Source organism: Mytilus edulis, chromosome 3 (genome assembly GCF_963676685.1).
Source record: "Mytilus edulis chromosome 3, xbMytEdul2.2, whole genome shotgun sequence".
In the NCBI taxonomy this organism is placed as follows: Eukaryota; Metazoa; Mollusca; class Bivalvia; order Mytilida; family Mytilidae; genus Mytilus; species Mytilus edulis.
Window position 1 is genome coordinate 55,271,161 of NC_092346.1, and position 14,715 is coordinate 55,285,875.

A 14,715-nucleotide genomic window follows, 5' to 3' on the forward strand; every position below is an offset into this window, starting at 1 on the left:
GTAACCAAAGAAAATGAACAAAATAACAATAATACATAAATAACATCAGACTACTAAAAAAACTGATAGAAAGATTATGTCTTCATCACATGAATATCAGGTACAATCCTTCCCGTGAGGGGTTTAGTATCATACCATCATAACATATATCAGAAGAACATAACCCGTGTCATGCCAACAACTGGTTTTTAAATAAATGTGTTTAGTTCCGATGCAAAGACCCTATAAGTGAATCAATATTAACGCCAAAATATGCAATTTTTAATGACCTGACAACAGTATCGTAACTATATCCCTTCTTAATAAGTCTATTTAAAGGTTTTGTTAGCTTCTGAGGTGAATACTGACATTTATGTGCTTTATAAAGAATATTTCCATAAAATATTGGATGTGAAATACCTGAACCTTTAAGAAGTCTGCATGTTGAGCTATATTTACGAATGAAATATGCTAGGAATTTCTTGATTTAATCCAACCATGAAGAACTATTCTAAAAGCTACGTGGAATTTTCTGGCGAATATTTTTTGCACCCAGTGCAGAAATGAATGTGCCTCTTTCAAGACTCGCATACTTATGCTCATTGTTTTATTTTATTGTGTTTCAGGTCTCATTGACTTACACACAGCTTCTGATTTTATATTAGCGTCAGTTACTGCGAATACTCTCAGATCTGTACTATGTGTATTTAGTTGTTGATAATGATGAGGGATTGCCATACACCCTACCCTTCTCTCTCTCTCTGATTTTGTTTTATAGATATAGGAAGATGTGGTGTGGGTGCAATTAGACAACTCTCCATCCAAATAACAATTTATAAAAGTAAACCATTATAGGTCAATGTACGGCCTTCAACCCGGAGACTTGGCTCACACCGAACAACAAGCTATAAAGGGCCCCAAAATTACTAGTGTAAAACCATTCAAACGGGAAAACCAACGGTCTAATCTATATAAAAAATATATGTATCGATCAAATGATATAACCCTTTTTCATCTGCATGATTTTTGTAGTTTATTCTTATCTTTTACTGTTACACTATTGTCGACGGTTAACGGAGGGTTGATGCGCCTTCAAACTAGTTAAAGCCCATTACATTCTGTACGTGCCTGTCCAAAGTCAGGAACATGTTACTCAGTGGACTGGTTGTTGTATATCATATTTGTTCTTCGTTCGTTATTTTAAACAAACATCAGCCCGCCGTCGTTTGATTTGTTTTACATTTGTCAGTTCGGGGCCTTTTATAGCATGGTATTTGCTCATGTCTCATTGGCAATCGTACCTCATCTTTTTATTTTTTTTATTTGCATACGTATGGTTTTTTGTTGTTGTATTTAGTCATTCTATATTAGCGTAAACTATCCGTGTTACGATTTCAGTATACAAATAACACGTTGTGAACAGTAATATTACGATTGACTAAAATAAATATAAATATCATTCCTCGAAGAACGAATTCTAATAATAAAAAAAAGATGTATAACCTGTAATTGTGTTAGTCGGTCGGTTATCAGTTGGATGATTTTAAGGATAACATCAAATTGTTTTTGTAGAGATTATATTAAATTGAGGTCACAAGTCCAAAAATTATTGAACACCATATTTGTCTAAGATACAAGTGTCAAGGCAGATATTTAAAAACTAGCTTAGTCAAAATATTTGATTTGATGAAATATTTGATCTGTAAACAAAATAAATCCGTTAGATAGTTGATGTTTTCGAAAAACCACGAATTATAACATACATTTTTATAAATACGTATAACTTGTCACAGTACATTTAGAAAAAAAGTAAATAAATTGCCTTTCATTAAAGCAAATATGGTCTCTGCTGTTTGATGATATCCTTATAAGATTATTTTTTATTTGTAGCTTCCAATGAATTTATACATCATAAAATTTTCCATCTTTTGATAGCGAAGTAGATTTGTGCTTCATTTGTTCATGAATAAGTTGAATTTTTTAACGTAAATGCGGACAGCACATAATTCATACTTAAAATGTATAAGTGTTAAAATGGGAAAGCCTCGAAGACCGCAGGAAACAAAATAGGCTATGCATGCTGTTCAAAATCCAACATGATCTGATAGACATAGATAGGCACCAATATCTGACACCAAACGATAGCCGGACCAGAGGTAAAAACCGCTTCTTCCAAGAAAGGGCCACAACAGACGCCTTCGGACAATCATTTTTTCCAAGGACCATTAGAGACTGGAACCAACTTCCAACATCAGCAACATCAGCTGACACAGTTGATGGATTCAGAGCTGCCCTGAAGGCATGCTCTGCTAAAATTTAGACAGTAACATCCTGTAAATAGTTTTAATTGTATATATATAGAGAACGTTTTATCCTGTAAATAGCCAAGAGAAAACTTTCTGTGTTGTCCGACATTGCGTTAGTTTTCGCGGGACCTCATACATTCAAAATTTGAATTCGGTTCCTTACCTGGAAGAAGAAGAAATGTGCTCACAGTGAATGCTTTCACAACCCATGATTAGAATTCTTTGCGATTGTTGTCATCCAATGAAAAGTACGAATACAAGGCTTAATAAATAGACCCATGATATAAGGCAAAGTTGACCTACAAGATTTTGACTGTTCTGTATTTTTTATCCTGCTAAGAAATGTTTATTTTGTAAGGTACTATAACTTTTGGTCTAGGGTATTCCTGTTGACGGTTGTTCTACAATAAAACATTACGTTTGTTCTTCTCTACTCTTACATGATATTCATATTATTTAACATATATAGTCAACCCGTAAAATAATTTTCGTCCGTGAAAATATGTTATTTGTAAACATAAAAGCATTTGTATTTGAATTTTAATTGATATAACCATATTAATTTGCGGAGGTGTGGTATGATTTAGTAGTGTTTTATTTGTCTTTATGAATTTTACTGTTACTGTTTAGTCTAGTTTTGGTGGTATCCATTTGACGTAGCTCTATACTTATACATCCCGTAATTGTGTTATTGTTCTACTTGTCTTTCATTTTTGCTAATATGCCTTAGCTATATGCCTTGTTTGGTTTCTTTTTTTTTTTAGATATGACGTGGCTCTGTACTTGTACATCCTGTAATTGTGTTATAGTTCTATAAAAGTTTTGAATACTTGTCTTTCATTTTTGCTAATTTGCTTTCTCTATATGGCTTTTTTTTTTTTTAATTTCTTTATTAGATATGACGTGTCTCTGTACTTAAACATCCCGTCATTTGGCTCTGTACTTACACATCCCGTCATTGTGTTATTGTTCTAAGATAATTTTTGTAAACTTATCTTTCTTTATTCCTAATATGATTTGCCTATATGACATTTTGTATTTCTTTGTTACATATGACGTAGCTCTGTACTTATGCATCCCGTTATGATGCCATAGTAAATGTTTGTTTTCATAAATATTGTTTTAGAGTGATTACGATAATAACACTGCTGTACCCTAATTTTGGACATTTTCACTTGTGATTTTACTTTTTTACAACAAGACAACAATCTAATACGACATCCGAATAACGTCGGTTTATTAACCAACAGTATACTGCGTTTAACAAATAAACAGATGCCCAAGGTTTTAGTAGTACGAACAACAAACACATACTTAGCTCTCTCTTTCTTGCTGAAATAAATGGAATAGAGTTTTAAACATGCTTAAGGTTAATGACCCCTTCAGTAGCCATTTTTGTACGAATTTTTCAAACTTCAATTGTATCAGAACTACAGATATAAGAAATAATAGAGATAGGCCATTTTGTACATATAATAAGGGGAAACTTGATGCAAAGCATTACTATTTATTGATTCATTGCATTGAGTAGAAAAAGAGTACTTTGTGGCAAATAAATCAAGATTTTTATAGAAAATCCACAGCATTTAATAGAGATTTTTGTTATAAAATTTGAAACGTAGATTACTAGCCCCTCCATAAAAATCAAATGGTAGCTCCCTAACCAACCTGTAAATTCCAAAATACCTCGTGCTGAGTCACTAAAGTCGAGCGCACTCTAAAATATGTACCTGGTTTGGTCAATATTTTTATTTGTTTTAACCAATAACTACGTTAATAAACTTGTTTTAAGGAAATTAATGCTAGCACTGCATGCAATAAATAGGATTATTGCATAGCAATATAATATTTCCCACAGAAAGTAACCAAAAGTTAGCGTGCAATAAATCTTCAACTTTTACTTTCAAATATTATATTGCTATACAATAAAAGGGTTATTGCATGAATATTGGGAATAGTGTCTCTACTCACAAGCTCGTGAAATATAAAATTTTACTCGGAACAATATTCCCCAAATATTCATGCAATAACCCTATAATATATACTGACCGACTTTAGAAACGCAACACTAGATTATTATTTTTTTTTTTTGAATGAATGTGTCACCGTTAAAAGCGTTGACTGCCTGTTACAAACGCCAAACTGATTGTCAAAAAGGTCAACAAACTGTCTGACATGTTTTGGGTTTGTTTTACGCCTTCTGATTTTGCATTTGTTGAACCATTTAATTGTTTTTGGCAATTATGCGGTCGGAACTTGAGGGCTTTAAAGGTTTTCCTTCAGTCGATTATTTGGCACTTCAGTTGACGGGAAACATTTATGGCATGAATCTGTACGCAATGGCATTCAGCAATTTGATCAGCAATTGACGTTGCGGCCGTAAACATGTCTGGCAAATGACGTTGCGTAATCAAATTCTGTTGACGTTTCATTGTTACTACACGTTGATCTGTTCATTGATGGCCAGCAACAAATCTTGTCTACTTGTATCGTTGTCGGGAGTACAGTAAGACGAGTTTCTGAAGTCATACAGTATGGTTGCAGCACGTTTTTGTTTTCTTGTTTGCAGTATTTTTAAGGGCTGATTCAGTTTTTTTATTTCTCAGTCTTGGTAATATGGAGATGCAACATTTTTAAACTGGTTTAAGTGAGACAAAGGATTAAAAGAACTGTTTCACAAAGCAAAAAAACTGAAACAATCTTTCATGGGTCCCAAATTTCGCTTTAAGAAATTCGTGCGACTTCAAAAATTCGGTATGTTCAATAACCACAGGTAAGTCAGATTTAGATTGTTAGTAAAGAGAAAGAAGTATGGTAAGCATGAAAAGTAGTTGTAAGAGAATCAAACAAGATTTGTTAAAAAAAATCAACAAAATGAGTGTTGCGTTTTTAAAGTGGTTCAGTATATCAGTCATCAAACTGCTAAATATGAAAGTGCAGGAATAAAAGCTCCGCTGTGGATTTTCTATAAAATTTCCATATGTTTAGCATTGAATCAACACAAGGGTACATAATCCTTAAAGACATCTGAAATTGTAGAATGATTGAATCTCAGTGTATGTCAAAGGTAGATAACACTTTTATTCTGTTTTGCCAGCAAAAATATACTTTTATAATAACTAGGAAATCATTCTATAAAACGTGCTTTTTATTATAACAAAACAATTAACAAAAGGTATTAAATAATAACATATTTACACGCATGGAAGACATTGCTTACGTATATATGTGCACATTATTAATCATAACAATAATATTCATAGTGGTGTACAAGAATGCCAACAGCCTACAGTTGAGTTTTCACTATCAAAGACATAACATCCAGACACAACAAAAAAGTTCAACAAAATGTAAAAACTAAAATTATTTATCAACACCTTTATATTTCATTTGTAAATATTTTTTGAGGTCTGTTAAAAAAAAGTCCTCAGGATATCACTTAGTGATTACTACTCTTATAACATATTAATATGATATATTATAATCTTTTTTTTACAATATTGTACATGACTGCATTTCCATCCTGTCCCCCTGTGGGATTAAAACAGATGAAATAGCCTTGTCAATAACCTGTTTAACTTTCCTCTCCATGTGTGGAGCACATTCAACATAACAGGCATAATCTGTACGTTTTGACAAAGCGTATCCCTCATTTTGTGACACGGGCTTCAAACCTTTGTTCTGTAGTTGTTTTAGCACAGCTGGGTTTTTGCGTAAATCAGTTTGGGTTGCTACCAACACAAAGGGGATATCACCCATGAAGTTTCGGATTCTTGGTAGCCATTTTTCTTTCACATTTTTAAAAGATTGAGGTTGTACCGCTGAATAACAAACTACGAACACATCTGCGTCTGAACATATTGTCTGTATTGTGGCTGTAGAGGTTTCCTATCCAATGTAAGACATATTCAAATTAAATAGTGATTTCCATGTTTTGTGTTTTCTTGTAAACAAGTTATTTCCATTAAAGTGTACTTGTTTCCCCTTGTCTGCAAATCTTTAAATAATTTGAATACTGGTTATAGTTTTGCTTATAAAACTTCATTAATGTTTAATTTAATAAAGATTGATCAAGTTGCAGAATTGTCGTGCATAAAGGAATTCAGGGCGAGAACATTTCAAAGGTCTTGCTATTACAATTTTACAGAGTGTGTATACTATATACATAAACACAATGAGATGTGGTAAGATTGCTAATGAGACCACTATACACCAACATTCAAATAAAGTGGATGTAAAAATTATTGGCAACTGTATGGTCTTCAACAATGAGAAAAACCAATACCATATAGTTGGTTTTGAATGGCGCCGACATGAAAATTATTAAAAAATTTAACTGAGAAAACCAACGGACTAGTTTATAACTAAACAATTTAACAAATTATGAGAGACATGAACCACGGAAAATCACTGAACCATACAGACTCCTGGCTTAGGACAAGCAAATACAGAATTAGGCGGTGGTAAACATTTTTGTGAGCTCTCAACCATCTTATAACTTGGGACAGTGGTGTATTAACGCAACATCAGATCGATACAAGGGAAACATAAAAAAAAAACACGGACAGGACGGGGCAGGCTATATCAAACTTATCCCTAACAGCAAAAAGACCCTAATTACAGAAATGAGGGTGCTCGTAGTTCAAAATGGTTTGGAAGTAAAATACTTTAAAAAACCTTTGAGGTTTGACATACTGTTTGGCAATAAAAGAATATGGTAAACAGTTTTTGATCAGCATCAATCCAATTTTGTACAACAATCTTCACAGTTTTAAATATCCGCACACATCCGCTCTTGGATGCTTGTTAGCGAAAGAGGTGATCTAACAGAATGTGTTGTATTTGAAATAAGGTAAAGCGGAGTATTGAAATGCCTTTAAGGTATAATAGACAACACATACATTATATGGAATTTCAATAAATGACAGCTTGTTGTTTAACTGGTAATATTTTAAACAATTTCCTGTTGTTAACCTTGTAGATATCGTTTAACGGTTTTTATTTGAATTTGTACTTTTACTTTAACGGTCTTATTTAAATATGTAAGCAACAAACATTGAAATAATCAGATGTGCCACAAGTGCATGATAAGCCCGTCCCCCAGCAATTGTCATACAAGTTTGTGATTAATTTGAAAAGAAATGACTAAGTAAATGTTTTAAGAATAAACTGGAGTTATTGGGAGAAACGCGATCACCTTATCTGGGCCATTTGAATCATATAACTATAAATTATAAAACGGAAAGTCGTCAAAAGTATACAGATCATCCGTAATATTTTTTTTAAGCATGCAGTTGGGTCTTTCGAGGACAACTCTAGTTTAAGTGCAAGACGTGTCAATTAAAACTCCAATAACTTTGAAACGAGAAAAGTGAAAATCTCCAAAACGATTACAGATCACCATTGCAATTATTTTGAATTGCAGTGCATCGCTCAAATTATAGTGTCTTTCTATGTTGCGATGTTGATATACTACTGTTTCAGAAAAGGGAGAAGGCTTGGTACCATTAAAACGTTTAATCCCGCTGTATATGTTTGCGTGGGTGAGAGATTTATACTAAAACATGTCATATGTTTTGGAAAGTAGTGAATATAGTTTGGTTTTGTTTTCAAAAGTAAAGATGGAATGTTGTGAAAACATTACTGTGGCTTTCAAATACTATATGCAGGTTCTTGCCTGAAGTCGGGAGACTGTTGTCGTGGGTTGATGTCTGTTTTGAACGTAAATTAAACTGGTTTATTTTCTTATTATTTAAAAAAAAATTAAAACTCAGAAACAGTTTAATGCATAATTTACGACATGGGTTTTGCTCATTGTTGAAGGCCGATATGTAGGTTTTTTTTTATCATTTCTGTTAGTCTCTGGTGGATAATTATCTCATTGGCAATCATACCAAATCAGAGTTTGTTTTTTTTTTATTAGATAAGACTTCAATTTAAATTTGATCTCAGTGACCAAGTGATCAAAAACTAAGCACCCCCCCCCCCCCCCCCCCCCGAAATTTTAAGTAAGTTTAAACTCTATATCGTGACTTTCCGATTCTTTAACCTTGTGTATACTATATTATTTGAAAATTATATCAACTTGATATACTCTTCTTCAGGACATGAAGAATTTTAAGTACGTGTTGACAATAGCTTATAAACAATAAACTTCAAAAGATGAAACCAATAAAAGAGATCGTATCGAGTGTCAACATTAATTGATCTATATACAATAAAATGACTTAAATAGGGTTATTTTGAACTATTAATATTAATGTCAAACATAGGAAGTAAAGATAATAATTCGGACTAGAACATTGTTTGTTTGTCAATGTTCAGGTAAAATCACAAATTTTGATTGATATATGTAGTTAGGTAAATTAAAATTTCGAGTTTAGTTGGCTATATTTCTGATGTAACGATGAAGGTATTTCAAGGACGTGCAGATAACCTCATATTTCAGGTGTGGTATGTAGAAGGGTTTATATTGTATAGATAATATAAAATAAACTCATCATAGATAACTAAAAATGAAAGTTCTAACTTGAAAATAAATATCTGTATTTTACCTGTTCTAAAGTATCAAGTAACTGCATCTGTCTTTGCTTTCCTGACAAAGATATTACACCTGAAAAAGAATAAAAGATTTATAAGCGTTATACTTAACATAGATCCTAGTTATATGAATCCAGTTTCCGATTCCTCTGATTGGTTGAGGTCATTAGTAAAATACTTAGTGTGACGTCCTTTTTCGCTGAACTAGTACACTTTTTTTATGAAGCCCTCCGGGTGCAAGATTTTCTTGCTGTGTTAATCCATTGGTGGCCTTCAGCTGTTTTTTTGGTCTTTGGTTGGGTTGTTGTCTATTTGAAACATTCTCAGTTTCCATTCTCAATTCTATTTGAATCTTTTAGAAATCTGATGCAGATTATTCCAAAAACACACGTCCCGTAGTCAATGACACTATCGATAGATTAGTATGAAATGGCATCAGAGTGCTCTAACCACAACATGTCTTATACTTCAAAAATGATTGCTGATTTAGCGTATTTTTATCGAGATCCGACTCCCAACAATACACAAAGAACAATTGAACGTGTAAACGTTAACAAATATCGACGACAACTAACTAATTTTTAGTTGTAAATCATACATTAAGTGTGCACCCATTCTCATACCTAACCTTATCGCAAACATGTCTTCGATGTCATATGCTCCATCAAAAATCCGAAAAAAAAGAACTGGTTTGAGGTGTCATAAGTTAATAGACATCAGAACAATTTAATCCCCATCCCTATGAATAAATAAATAAAAAAAACCGCCCAAAACACAAAGCATCAAAGAAACCGACATCGAAAAGACAAAAAGTGATCACTTACCAGCATAATTGTCAAAGGCTGACGGAATACAGTTAGTGGGGAACCTTTTTGTAGCATAACTAACAAGCATACTAGTTTTCCCAACACAATCATCTCCAACTACTACACATTTAATATAATTAGCAGGTACCACCATTGTATTGAAAATAATTGATTATATCAATCGCAAGTTTCATATCAAAAATAAATATTACTAAACTTCGCGCCATCCTATTATACGCCCTGAAGTCACGTGAGGTATATATCCCACATGTTTTACTGTTATCTGACGACATACCTTGTATACCTTTCGTTTACAAACAAACTTGTTCAGGTATAAAATCAAAACAATCGTAACGTACAAATCCTATCTATGATAATGTGTATCAAATATAGACGTTTTAAATATGTCAATGGTGTTGTTCATATATTTTTTCATAAATGATTTTAATAGTTCAAAATAGATGATTTATATATATAAAAAAATTTTAAGACTTGATCCTAGTTTTTAACATGATTATGCTTTTCCATCTTTAACCAGGACACCATGACTTTTGTCACGCAACTGTGTCCTATTTTCGACACTTTAATAAATCATAGATATTTTATTTGTAAGAAAAGTCTCTTTAGATGCTCACCCTTTTGGTGCATCCAGTTTCACTCCGTACAGAATTCATTCGATTCCGTTTTTTTACTGTCACATTTTATTGTGGTAACTTTACCTGATTGAAAGGTCCTTACGAAATGTCCAGTGGCAAATAGTCCATGTATTCAGAACGAAAACAAAGTTACAATATATACAAAAGATTGGCTCTTCAAAGTGGGTTGACCAGAATTAAGGGCAGTAAATTGAGACTGTTAATTGAAAATGCGGGTATGTTGGATGAGTGCAGACATGTTGCTTCACATCAGGCCATCCATCAAAGAGTTGTAACAAAATTCTTAAAGGTGCTCCATTCGCTGCGCATAAGATTATACTCCTCCATTCTAATCGGACGTGGCTGTGTATATATTGATCCCGAACAGTACAACTGGAAACTTTTTGGACGTGTCGTACGTCGCCAGAACGGATAACCAGGGACATTTGTATGCCACGGGAGTTTTATGAAGTCCTGACTTGAAAGAGATATGACGTTGCGCACGATATTGGTGTCACTTTGGAAATATGGGTTAGAAGGCGGGTTGTTCAAATCCAAGCTCTTGTCCTATACAATAAATATCCATGTTATGCATATCATTCGAAAGGAAATAATCCACAGAAATCAATAACATAGATGATTTTGTGCTTTGTCTATTTTTTAATGAAAAACTTTGCTCATTTCGATGCCTATAACGTCATTTCAAGGGTGTCCCGCTGTTACAATTTTGTTTTATGTGAGTCTTTAAAATCCCAGTGCGGATTCATTAGTAAGTAGAATTGCTAAATATTTTGCAATTGTTTTGTATACATTTAACCTAAAATGAATTAACAGACGTTTTTGATTTTAAGAGAAGGAAGGTCGTCAAAAGAGTTTAATTAAAAAATAGAAAAAATGTTCCAATTAGCCTCTCAACCCGTAATTTTTTTTTCTGTCTTCACTTTCATAAGATATTATGGACGAAAATGGATTTTAATAATATCAGAAAAATTATACATGTCCCGAAGAAGCTATCTGAAGTCATCATTAAGTAACTGCGGTCTTATTTTAAAAACATCGTCATTTTTCCCGTGTCCAATAAAATGTCCTGATGGACAAAATAACACAAAGAATAATTCAGAGGCTTTTTATCAAACGAAATTATACTATATCTCAATTTTTTAACACCTGTTTACTGATATGAATGGAAAATACATTTAATTTCCTTTAAAATGATATGATATGTACTTTTGTTTGAGTTGCTGTTAGAAAATCCGAAACGATCTAAGATGTCCAATGAAATGTCCCCGTAACCGTAATTTGACGTTCGCGTTATAATAACGTTATGTTAAACTGTATACGAATTTTCTTGCATATTTGGCATAACATAATTTCATGATATTGTATGATCTATATAAAATAAAGTTCTCGTTTAATATGCATTAAAATATAGATCTGCATTGTTTCAAGGATATAAGATGTCGAAATATTTAACTCGGATACGTCATTAAGACAAGACCTCGGAGCTATAACAAAGAGATAACTTACTAATGACCACACTCCCACTTTATAAAAGCAAGATACATTGAAAAAGAAAATGCGATCAAAAGTTAAATCTTCTTTATTATCCTCCTAAGCCAGATAGTATCTGTAATTCGAAGCTATACACATGAATAAAAATTCTCACAAAAATTTTATGAGAAAAAGTACACCTTAGTCGTGAACATTTCAGTAAAACGTGCAATCATTTTTTTTGTCGCATCGACTCATTTAACAAAACGTTTTATCAGAGAAATACTTGTATGTCATAAATATTTCAGTATAGCTAACGATAATTTTCTATCTACTGTGAGTAGAACAATTCCTAGTCATCTACCTAGCAATATGTGTTTGAAAAATAAGATTATTACGCTTAGGAGTAGTGTGGCAGAATGAAGATTATTTTCTCGAATCTCCAACAGAATTGCCTGGTACATAGGCATGTGATGAAACTAGTTTATTGAAATTTGAAACTTTTCTTTTACCATAATTTGAGAAAGAACGAAAGAGAGAGAGAGTGAGAGAGTAGTTGTCCGACATATATGATGGATGGCATACAAACATGTAGCAGTTAGCTCCAAGGTATTAATTTACAGACACTCCCAACTCATTCTAGTATAGAGATTTGACTTTCGTTTTTGACTGGTAACCGATCGTATAAGTACGCGGATATCATCGAGTGCAAAATAACATTTCTTATCGCTTGTTATAAATTCACTTCTTCAATGAATACTCATAAGAACAGAAATTTATAATACGAAAATATTATGTCGTTACAAATATTTATATGCATTAAAAGATGCACACGTACAGAAAAATTGTGTTAACGCATGCGGAAGAATATCAGAAGAAAGTTTTTTGGGAAAATATGAATGTCTACTCAAATCCAATCTATTGGAAAAATCGAATTGTTATAGAAGAGTGTCCATCATGCACTTGTACTGCACTTTTATTAGAATCGTAGAATAGAACATTTGATATACAATTGGATGAAAATTATACATACATGTAACTGCTATATACAATTATAAATATAATATATAACAACAAACCAGAGTATATGTATTTGTATCGCCACAATATAATAGATATTAAAGCAGTGAAGTTGAATTCCTTGTCAATTATTCATCATCCACGCACGAACTTGTTTCAGAAAAAATATATCTCTGTACATAAGCCTCCGTTTTCCTGTATAGAAATGCGACTTTTATTCTGAGACAAGTGCTTGTGACCATCCACAAGAACTTGCGATCATCCGAGGTTCAGTACGTCAGTACTTTGATTATACTTTTAAAACAATGTAAAACGAAACCAAAAAGATTGAAACCGAAAACATAAAAATAATCAGATGAATGTCAAAGAAGATTTTGTGTAAACCGATACTCAGTTATATGTTGAAAATGGAAGCGCGGAACCAAAAATATTGTTGAGTATAAAAAATGCATGAAATGCATTCCTGACGGTCCATAGTTGTTCGCTTGAGAAAACACTGAACTATGTAAACATGCACATATAGCAGTTACTTAAAAAAATCACATCTAGTAAAAAAAAAAAAATGTATTATTCAAAATCGGATTTCGACCTGCTGGTAATCTGTGATGTAGGTATTGGTCTGTGTAAAAGTTTTCCATACTTTGCCAAATTCTTTAATTTCAAAAATTAAAAAAAAAGTATTGATTGCCGACCCTTTTTTGAAGCTTGAGTTTGTGAAAAAATATCAGATGAAAGGATAGCTTACTAAATATGTTTCCGAAAGCAAAAACAAAACAATACATAATCACGGTTCTCATTTTCACAATTAGGTAGAATATGCGGCCGTGTAAGACCAATTAATAAAAAATAATCAATGAAAACGTTTTCTTTTTGAAAAAAATAATCTAGACCCCGACCATCTTTAAATCATTGAAAGTTGGCAACGGCAACATAAGAGCACGTATTTCTTTTTCAAACATGATGCACATTTTGTAAAGTTTTTTTGTTAGAGATTTTTGAAATAATGATATAGTAAACATTTTCCATAAAACCAGGATTGATGTTAAGATTGTGGACTTACTTATACGTAAAAATAAATAATATGAATTGTATTTGTAATTATAAGTCACTGTTTAAGAAAAATTAAATAAAACCAAATTCTTGGAATTTTATATTAACGCTATAGTATAATAGTCTCAGGATTAAAGTGTTGATAAAATAAGATTATGAAAAGAAAAATAGCTTGCGATATACTACCTACATCTTTCACATAATCAAAGACATATCAAGAAGCATTTGAATATTTATTGAGGGAGCGAAATTACCAAATTACAACAAACATATGCAAACGTGTAATTGGGGAAAAGAGACAGAAACAATAAACGAAATATTTACAATTTCACTAGCAAAGATAGGAGACGTCTTCTGGCAGAGAGAGCATTGCTTAATTTTAAGAAATAGAAGAAACTGATTGTTGAAGGCCGTGCAGTGACCTATATATAGTTGTTAATTTCTGTGTTATTTTGATCTCTTGGGGAGAGTTGTCTCATTGGCAATCATATCACATCTTCTTTTTATATACTTAAATCATTTTACAAGACATCAAATTGTCATTTTGTGCTATTTTTGCAGACAATTCTTCGCAAAAATAAAAAAATTTTCATGTATCTAAAATTTTGTTTTAATTCAATGGAATTTTGCATTTGCACCGGCTTGAAAAAATAAAACCATATAAAGAAGCAACTTCGGACATCTCTTTACTTTAAGCGGCATTTTCAAATGAGTAGAATATAAGGTCAACGTTTGAAACTTTCCGTGGAACAACGTCAAAATCGTCGATTTATTAGGAACGTCGTGTAACGCTGAGTGGCACCAATACCGTGCGTAACGTCATATATGAACATCGGTATACTACCTTGATATTCATCAGTTTTCTTTTGTGATTAAGAGGATAGTTTC

The 14,715-nt window shown here is 32.4% G+C and overlaps 1 protein-coding gene across 1 annotated transcript; it reads right to left on the minus strand.

The window, feature by feature from the left end:
- Positions 1 to 5,415: 5,415 nt before the first annotated feature.
- On the minus strand, positions 5,416 to 9,875 carry LOC139514892 (uncharacterized). The gene is made up of 3 exons (XM_071304483.1): positions 9,650 to 9,875; positions 8,840 to 8,898; positions 5,416 to 6,173 (listed from the first exon to the last, which is right to left on the minus strand). The coding sequence occupies exons 1-3, from the start codon at positions 9,783 to 9,785 to the stop codon at positions 5,778 to 5,780; spliced, it is 591 nt and encodes a 196-aa protein (XP_071160584.1). The 5' UTR covers positions 9,786 to 9,875; the 3' UTR covers positions 5,416 to 5,777.
- Between the last annotated feature and the right edge of the window lie 4,840 nt (positions 9,876 to 14,715).

Coding starts and splice junctions, on each gene's coding strand:
- LOC139514892 (XM_071304483.1), bottom strand. CDS start 9,785: ATGGTGGTACCTGCTAATTATATTAAATGTGTAGTAGTTGGAGATGAT. Junction 8,899..9,649: donor AGCCTTTGACAATTATGCTG/GTAAGTGATCAC, acceptor ATTCTTTTTCAG/GTGTAATATCTTTGTCAGGA. Junction 6,174..8,839: donor TACTTGATACTTTAGAACAG/GTAAAATACAGA, acceptor TACATTGGATAG/GAAACCTCTACAGCCACAAT.